This window comes from Adiantum capillus-veneris, chromosome 22 (genome assembly GCF_014529385.1).
Source record: "Adiantum capillus-veneris isolate H3 chromosome 22, ASM1452938v2, whole genome shotgun sequence".
Lineage (NCBI taxonomy): Eukaryota > Viridiplantae > Streptophyta > Polypodiopsida > Polypodiales > Pteridaceae > Adiantum > Adiantum capillus-veneris.
This window is the reverse complement of record NC_140952.1, coordinates 37,507,828-37,520,538: the sequence shown is the minus strand read 5'-3', so window position 1 is coordinate 37,520,538 and position 12,711 is coordinate 37,507,828. Positions and strand designations below refer to the sequence as shown.

At 42.4% G+C, this 12,711-nt stretch overlaps 1 protein-coding gene across 1 annotated transcript; it reads left to right on the top strand.

Moving 5' to 3' along the window:
• Positions 1 to 267: 267 nt before the first annotated feature.
• Positions 268 to 1,903, top strand: LOC147429175 (uncharacterized). Its single transcript, XM_086495222.1, has 3 exons — positions 268 to 1,142; positions 1,226 to 1,372; positions 1,475 to 1,903. Exons 1-3 carry the CDS (start codon positions 348 to 350, stop codon positions 1,505 to 1,507), a joined length of 975 nt encoding a protein of 324 aa, XP_086351348.1. The 5' UTR covers positions 268 to 347; the 3' UTR covers positions 1,508 to 1,903.
• Positions 1,904 to 12,711: the final 10,808 nt, after the last annotated feature.

Here is a 12,711-nt window from a genome sequence, read left to right as displayed (position 1 = left end):
CCCGGAAATCAAACTCCTCTACCCGCTTTTTAGCGCGATTCACGGAGATTGGAGATTGAACTCGTATGGACATCAAGCATCAAACCAATATGCTATCTCTTTGGATGCTCTCAAGTTGTCGTCCGTCTCTTGTGAACAAAGGCCTGTCAGCCTTTGAAAAGCTAGGCCTTTGCCGCCACCTCCGTCTGAACCCGCCCTAACTAGCGCCCGGCTATCTGGTAGCGGGAATAAGGTGGGGTTTTCAAAGTCTAAATTTGAAAGGGCTGGTCTGATCTCCCGCCCTTTTCAATCCTTATACTTGCCCTTGCCGCTCGCTTTATCACTATCTGTGGTAATCGCTCGTCGACATGCTGTCATTCTCCACTCGAAGCATCGACCTCGCATCCAAGATGAGGGACGCTATGATCGATGCGGTGAAGAGAACGGCGAAGGAGAACTCTCCGACAGGGGCAATCAGCGTTGAGTGTGCAACCGTAATTGTGCAGAGCTTCTGCTACCTTCTACAGCAAGACTGGTTGCACGAGCCCGCTATGCTGGCAGATGTTGTGCGTTCGATTATAGACGAGGCCGAGCAGGCGCAGCAGGCTGAGAAGCAAGATGCCGAATGCCAGGTTGAGGAGGCCGGGACGCAAGATCAGATGGCGCAGCTGGAGGCTGATCAGAAGGAAGCGGAGAAGCAAGAGGTCCAGGAGGCCGAGAAAGGAAAGCATGGAGACGCTGATGCAGATCGTGAGCAGCAGGAGAACTCTACATTAACAGGAACCAAGGTCGAGAAGGGAAAGGTTGGAGGTGCTGATGCAGACAAGGGAAAACCTGGAGGCGCTGATGCAGATAATGTCGATCAGCAGCATCAGAGCTCTACAAAGGGAAATAAGGTCGAGAAAGGAAAGCTTGAAAGTGGATCTGGAGCTGGTGATGCAGATCATCGGCAATATCAGGAGAGTCCCTTCGAGGTAGGGGCCAGGAGTTGTCTGGCCAAAATCGGCTCAAAGCCGGATGACCGCAGGATAACAGCGAGGTTGTCCAATCTTGGTATTTTCTTTGCATGTCTCTGCAACAATGGGATCGTTCCACTCTCTTCTCTGCTGAAGATGCTTCAGTTTCATAAGCAGCCAGAACCTTTCCTCCTGGCATTCCTCAGGGTACTAGCTTTCTTTAGCCGAAACATGATGAACATCTTGGATTATTGCATAGACATTGATCTTCTATATTGCATGCCTTGCAGTATGCCGAACCTTTGGAACCCTACGAGAATTTGGAAGAAGCGATGGCGAAGGGACCATTCTGGCGGCCTGCGGATCTGGTGCATGACCGCGGGGGTTGTGAAGCCTTTTGTGAAAAACTGAACAACCTTTATGGGAATCAGGATCAGGTGGTCGCCTTTGCTGGTTGTCGACAGCTAATGTTGATTGCTGTTAAACTGCTACATCGTGGACTTATTATTGTGTGTGTATGCCCGACGTGCACTATATAGGTGAAGGATCTGCTCCGTAAAGCTCTCCGCTAAAAATCTCCACGTCCAAAGTCAACTTCTGCAAAAACCTCCATGTCCAAAGACAACTTCTGCAAAAAAGTTTGGAGGTTTTCGTCGTTAAGTCCAAGGCACCCATTGCTTTTTCGACCAAATTATAAATGCAGCGGTCCTTGCTGAGCAGATTTCTGTTTTCTTTGCTGAATTAGATGCAATATGAAGTCGATTGAAGAATGTGCGCCATGCTATTCCATTATCGGTGCAGCAACATATATTTGAGTACCCCTTTTGTGAAAACTACAATGCGTCGGTTTAATCATTTCCAATCAGTGTCATTTGGACGTCTCTTAAAATTCCATGGCTGCATCATCCGAACTTCCGAAGGCTTTATTGGAATGCTACACGAGACCTTATAGCTTGTTCGCATGCTCAGGTAGTGAACTAATTAACTCGTCCAAGTGACCAGTCTATCGCTAGCTCAATGTCTAATTCACGGTGCTGCCAATATTTCGCGATTTGCTGGAGTCCTGAAATGTAGGGGTGAAAATGTGAAGCACAATTTTGCAGTCCACATTCGGCAGCTTCTACAGTACTAGTTCGGATATCGGTATAAGCGCGCTTGATGTCCATGCAGAGAGAAACACACGGAATGACGTGATATGCACTCGATCTCGCAGACTGCCCTGCCTAATTGCCGCCTGGCTAACTGCAATCACAGTCCCTAGATAATAATTAAATCCCATTCATCGTTCACCGTCACGGCTGGCGTCTAGTTAGAGCATCCATAATCTCGATATCATTTCTCAATCTTCCTCTGTTCATGTAGCTATGGCGCTGTTCTCCTGCAAATTAATGTTTGCACAAGTTGCTTATTTCACACATTTGCATCGTACAGCATTCGGAATAGCCTGACATCAGCTTTTGGATATTGAGCCTGCAGTATTCGAGTTGTATTGTTATCAAGTCAAGTAATCAATTAGGCCTTCATTTATCAATCTTACCTCTGTTCATGTAGCTAATATGGTGCTGTTATCCTGCAAATTAATGTTTTCTACAGCATATACAATTACTACACGAAAGCATTGTTGCTCAGCTTTTGGATATTGAGCCTGCAGTATTCGAGTTGTATTGTTATCAAGTCAAGTAATCAATTAGGCCTTCATTTATCAATCTTACCTCTGTTCATGTAGCTAATATGGTGCTGTTATCCTGCAAATTAATGTTTTCTACAGCATATACAATTACTACACGAAAGCATTGTTGCTCAACAAGTTTTCTATTATTAGGCATGGTCAAAAGATTTGAAAATCATTCACTCAAATTCAATAACAGTTGACAACTTATAAGTTTTTAGCTAGCATAACAAACTTTGTTGATGTATTTCGATGTAGTCTAATCATCATATTCATGTATAAATTATTTCAAAGTATGATTTAGGATGTCACGTCATGATCTCTCTCTCTCTCTCTCTCTCTCTCTCTCTCTCACACACACACACACACACACACGTACTTTAGTCCATTGTGAATTCTCACCTTGTTAAAAAACACGTCATTATCTCTCTCTCTCTCTCTCTCTCTCTCTCTCTCTCTCTCTCTCACACACACACACACACACACACACACACACACACACACACACACACACACACACACAAGCACACGCACACGTACCATAGTCCATTGTGAATTCTCACCTTACATATCCATCATCCCTCCTTTTGTGAAGGTGAATTTGAAGAAACTCAAGACTGTCCAATTTGAAAGAATTGTTACATACTCATCTTTGCTCACCTATCTCCACATCTTTTAAATTGCTTAGGTTGCATGGAGTGACCACCTTTGCTTCGATGTCATTTACCAGAACGTCTTTGTGCAAATCTACATTTGGATCGAGATAATAGGGTGCATGTCCATGCAATGGACTACAATTGAGTCATATGAGTCCAATCGGATGAGTATAAGCTTATCGTGTGAAAATGAATCCAATTTAATTATAGTTAACCTTATTCTGTTAAAAATTGTTTGAGTACATCTCAATGTAGTTATGTTCGATTGGGTTATACAATTAATTATAATTTGATAAGATTAGGTGCCACTTAGTGCGAATGGTTTTCATTGAATGAAAATTGGTACAATGGAGTGACGTGGGCTGTCGTTCAGTGCAATTCGGTAATTAAGTATTTTTCGAGTGAACACAATATAGAGCAATTGGGTGCAATTTGGTGCATTATATAAATTAGGCTTACTCTTGCATCATGGAAACCATAGTAGTAAATATAATTCTGCCACTTTTGATGATAAATATATCCCTCTGATCATGAGCTCATTTGCTACACATATATTTCAACGTCAAGGCCCCATGGGACTCACCTTGATTGTCACTCTCTACCGTCTTGGTATTTGTTTCATACATAGAAAACAATTCTATGTTCCTTTCTATGAGGGACAATTTGCATGTGATCGCAAATTTTTGACTCGTGAATTTTAGCATCAACTTTACTAGCTTGGTGAACTTCTTGGTGCATGCGTTCATGCTGGCACCAATCAACAACTTTAGAGTTAAATTTGTATCATCGATCATTACATGCAAGGATCGAGCGCTTTGACGATGAAGTTTTTCTATAGATATTTCTCTTTTGCATTAGCATTCCATCTAAATTTTCAAAATCATTTACTCTCTGTGGCTCATTTTATTCTTCCCACACCAAACTTCTTACGTATCTCATCTCTCTTTTTCACTCGTGCATCACGGCATCACAACATGATGTGCCTATAATTATCAATTTGATTAATATTTTGAGCTTATGCATATCATGGTTTGCATATAATTATCAGTTTTATTTTGAGCTTATGCATAGCATGATCTGCATATACACCCAAGTATACAAGTGTACGGCATCGTAGATGACACTATACATTATCGTCTAATTCTCCTAAATGATTTTCTCATATTAAACTAATCATTTAATGTGGGGAGGTACCAGGGGAGAAAAAGCTAGAATATTGGTTAAGCTAGCAGACCGGCCACAGTAGGGATCCAAAGGAGGGAAAATAGGGATCCAAAGGGGGGGCCATCTTCAAAAGAGCCATGTGCAACAATGGGCTAAAAAGACCCTAAGGTTCAGCCCATTAAGACTTCCAAAATGCTAAGGTTTCAAAATTCAAAGGTTGTGTCCAAAGGTCAACCCTAGGAAAAATTGGATGCTTTGTGTGTGCCCTAAAAGTCTTTGCACATCCCTACATGGCAGGGGGTGAGCCCTAAAGGTAGGGGATGAGAGAGAAAGCCACACACACACACACAGGCTCCCTTTACAAAAAGGGAATGAGGGACACATGTCAACTCCCTAGCCCAGATGCCACAAGGTGTGCCCAATTCCTATTGGAAGACTCTTGAAGTGGACCAATGAGAATTAAGCTAGAGTAAATTTAGTTTAATTAATTTAAAAACATTTAATAAAAGAAACCAATGAGAATTAAGTCTCTTAGAAGACTATTGGGCAGTCTCCCAAAGGGTCCAATGAGCATTCAGAAGCCCCATGGCTTGCTTGATTCCTATTGGCCAGGAGGCAAAGGGGTCCAATGAGAGTTTAGTTTAATTATTTAATTACCTAAATCTCTCACAAAAGGGGAAAGGGGGACACATGTCAGAAGGCTATCACTTATGCTGCTTAATACTCATTGGCTTGACTTGGGGAGGTCCAATGAGGCAAAAGCCAGACCAAATTAGCAACAAGGGCTCGGCCAAGAGAGAGAGGGGGCTGATTTTTGCTTGGCATTATCACACACACACTCACACAAGCTCATGTGTGAAGAAAGAATACTCTATCTCCTCCCAAGCTTTAATGGAGAGCTCATCACCTACTCCAAGCTTGTGAGATAGAAGCCTACATCAACATTCTCTTGGCATGTGGATGCAAATCCAACCAAGAGCCAAGCTTCAATGCATGCTCATCTTCTCTACCAAGCTAATTACTAAGCTAAGCTATGCTAATATGAGTGATTATATGAGGAGATGCGCATCTTTCTCGTAAGATACTCCTTCTTCCTCTCAATCTACTCTCATACCCTGCTAGCTCTCACCATCTTCGAAGGTGTGTGAGGTCTTGGGTGTCAGAACGGGGATAATTCAAGTTGTGTTTGATTAAGTGTTTTGTTTAGTACATGAAGCTTCCATCTTCATTGCACTAGCTACTCTTGAAGGAACGCAAAGAATTGTATTGTACAATGTCTCTCTTGATGGGAGAAACCATAATACAAAGCCTTTTGGAGGGGGGACCATCTCCATGCAAATCCGGTCCTCAAGTGTTGTCAATAGCTTAATTTCTCTCTCTTTTGAAAGTATTGTTGATGCTATCTAACTAGGTGTTGTGCTTTTTGTTGCTCTCTCCACCCAAGCACTCTTGTAATTCTCATTAGGAATCTATTCTAATGAAATGCCCACTATGTTCATGCTAATTTCCGCTACACATAAGTTATTAGGCCATTAAATGTTACATTGGTATCAGAGCTCAAGGTTTCTCTTTTCTTACTCAATTAGAAGGGAGGTCCTCAAGCTAGCTACAAATGGTTGATATTATTAATTGCCTATGAGTAAGTAGAATAGGGATTTTTCAGCCTTACAGTGCGCCTGCCTTTGTGCAATTAACGGGGCATCACCGTCAAGAGCTATGGTCTTAATAGTGGAGTCCTACGGGGCTTGCCTACGGCTTAACCACTATTGAGCTATTAGAAGCTTGACAGGAGCCGCTGCTGTTTTGGTGTTGAAAGACCCTCTCTTCTATTCCTTGCAATTAATGGTATTTGAGCCGCGAGTACAGTAGCTTGAGTGCTTTTTCTAAAGGGGTAAAGAGGAGTAGCAACTAGGGCTTGAAGTGCCAAAGTACACCTAAAAAGTTTACACCTAAAAGTTGTTAGAATGGCTGACAATAGTAAAGAGAGTGAAATTAATGTTGATAACTTTGATTTTGCTCATGAGCAAGCTACTAATGATGCTTCAATGCTTGTTAACTATCTTGTTTCTAGGCTTCAACAAGCCATGGGCAATCCATCTCTCCAAAGTGAAGTGCAACGGCAGCTCCGTGCTCACGGGATTCTTCAAGCTAATCACCATGACGAGAGAACACCTAGGAAGCCTCCGTGTGAGACTACCAAAAGATATCTCTCTCCGATTCGGGAAGAAGAAGAGGATCCTTATGAAGGGCTCAAGAATTTACTTCTTGATGATGCATCTCCTTCCCAAAGGAGAACGAGAAAGAATTGAGTCTCCCGCCACCTCGGCGGAGATGGCTCCACGAAGACGGCGGGCTAAACGCTCTCCATCACCACCAAAGCGGAGAAGACCATTGTATTCTTTTCCTCACCATAATTCAAAGAGGGATGATAAAAAGCAAGAGAAGAAAAAGGCGAGAAAGAGGACACCCTCTTCTCCATCTTCTTCATCCTCTTCCTCTAATGAAAGCTATGGTGAAGACGACAAAGATCAAGACAAGAAAAAGGCGAGAAAGAGGTCACCCTCTTCTCCACCTTCTTCAAATTCTTCAGCTTCTGAAGAAAGTGATGGTGCAACTTTTGAACCATCAAAAAGAAGATGCCATAGGAAATCGTATGCCACATGGAAGAGGTCGTCCAAGCTGAAGAAATTCAAAGAGGGAGGGAAGAGAATCTCTTTCCTTACCTATGATGGCACCTTTGGTGCTACGGACAAAGTCTTGGCCTTTATCCAGCAATTCGATGTGGCGTTTGGAGATGAGGGCTTCACCGAGTCCTCTAAGCTACGCCATGTAGCTATGCACTTTCAAAAGTCCGCCAGACAATGGTGGTCTAGCCTACGAGCCAACGGTGAAGCTCGACGAACATGGAAAGCTTTAAGAGCTTCCATTATGAAGCGGTTTTTGGCCACCGATGTCAAAGACAAAGTACTCACCGAATGGCGAAGCTTAAAGCTCTCTCCCAATGAATCTATCCACAAATATATAGACAAGTTTTGGGACCTACAACTCAAATCCACTCTCTTCAAAAAGTTGGATTTTGGAGAGCAAAAACAACAATTTTCTGCGGGCTTAACCGAAGAAATGGCGGAGTATGTCAACTCCCAAAGGCCACGTACCATATCGGTGGTAATACACCATACTATGGTGGCCTCTCGAATCAATTTCCAAACGGGGGGTAAAAGAAATAATAAGCCCCCGGAAAACAAGGGTTCCAATGAGCCTAAGGGGAAGGACAATGTCCAAAAGTCTCCTAAGGGCAATTCCAACAAAGCTAAAGAGAAGGGAGTTTACAAAGGAAAGAATAAACTCTCTCCTGAAGAGCTTGAGCGTTATCGTAAGGATAACCGGTGTTTCAAGTGCAGCGAACAAGGGGAGGCATACCGCGCTTGTCCCCAAAAGAACAACCGCCAAGATCCTCCTAGAGCTTCCTTGGTTGAAATCCAAGAGGAGGAGACTCATCAAACTCACCACAAAGGATCTCCTCTATGCCATGCTTGGGGAAAGGTAAGAGAACATGATGCTTTTATTCTCTTTGATCCTGGTTCTACTCACAATTTTATATCTATAGAGTTGGCCACCAAGCTAGGAATACAATCCTACGAGATGGGAGATGTCCTACCCGCAGACAGTGCCTTCAAGGGGCAAGAACCTTCAGTCACTCCCTTAATCGGGAAATTGAGGCTTCATGTCCAAGGCTATGTGGACAAAGAGGACTTCTTTATCTCTCCTCTCAAGCATGAGGATGTAATCCTAGGGGCACCATGGTTTTCCGCCTGGCTGCCGATGTTAAATTTCCTGAAAGGAGAATCTCCTTTAAGTTCAGGGAAAAAGACATGTATATAGATGCTAAGGAAATGGGTAACACCATCCCCATTGTACATACACCAGCTTTCAACAAGTCAATAAAGAGCTCTATTTCCGTGTACATGATTTTTGTTAAGATTCTCAAAATGAACCTAATGCTTTAACAAACGAAAATAAAAGCAACCAAAAGGAATTAGAGTTATCCAATTTTCTCAAGGGGTTTCAAGATGTTTTTATTGACGACATCCCTTGTGAGCTACCTCCTAAACGAGGTAATGATGACCATGCAATTGAACTTCTCCCAGGAAGTTCACCGCCTAACAAACCTCCTTTTAGAGTTTCTCAATCTCAACAAGAGGAGATTATGCGGCAAGTGCATGAGTTAGTTGAGAAGGGCATGGTTAGGCCTAGCTCATCTCCATTTTGCTCACCTGTGCTATTAGTGAAAAAGAAAGACGTCACATATCGTATGTGTGTCGACTATAGAGCACTAAATAGGATCACTATCAAGAATAGGTTTCCCGTTCCACGGGTAGAAGACTATTTGATAAGCTACAAGGATCGACCTACTTCAGTAGAATTGACCTAAAAAGTGGCTATCATCAAATAAGGATAGTTGATCAAGACATTGTAAAGACCGCATTTCGTACTACATTTGGTCTTTACGAATACATTGTCATGCCTTTTGGCTTGACCAATGCACCAGCCACATTCAACCGCTTAATGGAGAAGCTGTTCAGGCCTCATCGAACCTTCACTGGAGTGCTCTTTGATGATATTATCATCTACTCTAATTCATTGGAGGAACACAAGCAACACCTCCAGGTAATATTTCAAGTTTTAAGAGAGAATAAACTTTATGTTAATCGAAAGAAAAGTGAATTTTTCTTGCAAGAGATTCAGTATTTAGGTCACATTATCTCTCAAGATGGCATCCAAATGGATCCATCCAAGTTAGAGGTAATAAAAGGATCGCCTAAACCAAGGAATCTTCATGAACTAAGAAGCTTCATAGGTATGTGTGCATACTATAGACGCTTCATAGAAAAGTTCGCACAAATTGCGGGACCATTACATGACCTAACAAAGAAAAGCGTTAGGTATACATGGTCCGCTAAGGAGAACAATGCTTTCGAAAAGCTTATCTCGCAACCTGTGCTTATACTACCGGATCTCTCAAAACCATTTGAGGTCCAATGCGATGCTTGTGGTGATTGCCTTCGAGCTGTTTTGCTCCAAGAAGGGCACGCCATAGGCTATGAGAGTCGAAGGCTCGACCCTGTTGAGCAAGCTCTAGGCATATACGAAAAGGAACTCCTTGCAGTTCTACATGCCTTAGACTCATGAAAGCACTATTTATTGGGGACTCCTTTCATTCTGCGAACGGATCACCAAAGTCTTAAGTACTTCATGACGCAGACCAAGCTCTCCAACAAACAGATGAGGTGGGCAAATTTCCTTTCGCAATTTCATTTTCATATTGCTCACATTGCTGGCAAGCATAATCAAGTAGCCTATGCACTCTCATTTCAGCCCTTGCATTAGGGGAGAAAGAAGAACCATTTACTTTACAAGATGGTTATCTTCTCTATGGAAATAGACTATGCGTTACTAACTCCCTACGTGAGAAAGTAATGTATGAATCTCATGCTCCACCTTATGCGGGGCATAGAGGGATTCAGTCTACCTTAAAGGGAATTGAAACATATTTCTATTGGCCTACCATGAAAGTGAGCATACAAGAGTATGTTTCCAAATGTGTGGTATGCCAAAAGAAAAAATTTGATAGAGGGAAGCAACTTGGATTGCTTCAACCCTTGCCAATCCCTAATTCACCATGGGAGAGCATATCCACGGATTTTATCTTTGGATTGCCTAAGTCTATCCATGGGAATTCGGGAATATGGACGATAGTAGACAGGTTTAGTAAACAAGCTCATTTTAAACCTGTCAAAAAGACTATCAAAGCCCATCAAATGGCAACCCTCTTCATTTCACAAATTTTCAAATACCATGGCTTGCCAATGTCCATAGTGTCGGATAGAGATCCTAGAATGACCAGTAATTTCTGGAAGGGTCTCTTTGAGAATTTAGGGACAAGGCTAAATTTCTCTTCGGCCTATCATCCACAAACGGATGGCCAAAGTGAAATAGCTAACCTAACCATTCTTGATCTACTAAAAGCCTATGTAACGGAAGTAGATCAAAGATCCCAATGGGAGAAGTACTTACCCTTAGTGGAGTATGCTTACAATAACATTGTGCATACTTCCACGGGAAAAGCACCTTTCGAGGTAATTGAGGGAAGATCAAAAAGTCCCTTGCTACTTAAGGTACATGGGAAGATCTTCGCTGCAGATGAGTATAGCCGAGACCTACAAGAATCTTTCCAAAAGATTCAGAATGCTATCTCTATCTCACAGCAAAGGCAAAAGGCTGTTGCTGACAAGCACAGAAGAGCCCAAGCCTTTATAGAAAACGATTGGGTCTTGTTAAAGTTTTCCAAGGCTCTATTAAGGCACACGACGGGCAAGAATCCTACGGGCCACCAAAAGTACTATGCTAAACTAGCAAAAAGGTACTATGGTCCCTTCCAGATTCTTAGGCCAATCAATGACATGGCCTATCAACTTAAGTTGCCCAATCATTGGCTCATACACAATGCTTTTCATGTGAGCCTATTAAAGCCTTACAAAGGAGAGCCACCTCAATAACCAACTATTGAAGACCCACCGGAGATCTAGGACCAAGAGGAGGTGCTGCAGCCCGAGTCCATTCTCTGACATGAAGACAAGGTATTAAGAGGCGGTAAGACTATCCGACGATCGATATCTTATTAAGTTTAAGAATTATCCTTTTGAAGATGCTAAATGGATGCAAGGCATACAATTAAAGGATAACCTAAACCTTGTCAATGCTTACAATGCTTCTCAAGAGTAAGCAAATGTACAAAATGTTAAAAATGAACAAATTTTTTGTCTTATAAGACTCTCTTTTTCTTTATTTGTGCACAAAAATGAAGTAGTATGCATGCTTAGATCAAGTTTGCGGAGACGACGTCTCCCAAACACCAAGTAGAGCTTGTCACTCTACTATGGAAGATTGATAGGACTAATGTGCAGACATGCTTGCGGCAGCCTCAGGCTCTCAAGCGCCAAATGGACTAGTCATCCATTATGGAATGATGTCGTAGGGTAACATAGGGATCCTCTACCCGCTAAGAAAAGGACTCATGAATATGCTTTATCTTCTCTACACCATAGTCGAGGACGACTATGATTTCAAGAAAGAGGTACTGTCATAAAAATCAATATTTAATTCTCCTAAATGATTTTCTCATATTAAACTAATCATTTAATGTGGGGAGGTACCAGGGGAGAAAAAGCTAGAATATTGGTTGAGCTAGCAGACCGGCCACAGTAGGGATCCAAAGGAGGGAAAATAGGGATCCAAAGGGGGGGCCATCTTCAAAAGATCCATGTGCAACAATGGGCTAAAAAGACCCTAAGGTTCAATCCATTAAGACTTCCAAAATGCTAAGGTTCCAAAATTCAAAGGTGGTGTCAAAAGGTCAACCCTAGGAAAAATTGGATGCTTTGTGTGTGCCCTAAAAGTCTTTGCACATCCCTACATGGCAGGGGGCGAGCCCTAAAGGTAGGGGATGAGAGAGAAATCCACACACACACACAGGCTCCCTTTACAAAACGGGAATGAGGGACACATGTCAGCTCCCTAGCCCAGATGCCACAAGGTGTGCCCAATTCCTATTGGAAGACCCTTGAAGTGGACCAATGAGAATTAAGCTAGAGTAAATTTAGTTTAATTAATTTAAAAACATTTAATACAAGAAACCAATGAGAATTAAGTCTCCTAAAAGACTATTGGGCAGTCTCCCAAAGGGTCCAATGAGCATTCAGAAGCCCCATGGCTTGCTTGATTCCTATTGGCCAGGAGGCAAAGGGGTCCAATGAGAGTTTAGTTTAATTATTTAATTACCTAAATCTCTCACAAAAGGGGAAAGGGGGACACATGTCAGAAGGCTATCACTTATGCTGCTTAATACCCATTGGCTTGACTTGGGGAGGTCCAATGAGGCAAAAGCCAGACCAAATTAGCAACAAGGGCTCGCCCAGGAGAGAGAGGGGGCTGATTTTTTCTTGGCATTATCACACACACACTCACACAAGCTCATGTGTGAAGAAAGAATACTCTATCTCCTCCCAAGCTTTAATGGAGAGCTCATCACCTACTCCAAGCTTGTGAGATAGAAGCCTACATCAACATTCTCTTGGCATGTGGATGCAAATCCAACCAAGAGCCAAGCTTCAATGCATGCTCTTCTCTACCAAGCTAATTACTAAGCTAAGCTATGCTAATATGAGTGATTATGTGAGGAGATGTATATCTTTCTCGTAAGATACTCCTTCTTCCTCTCAATCTACTC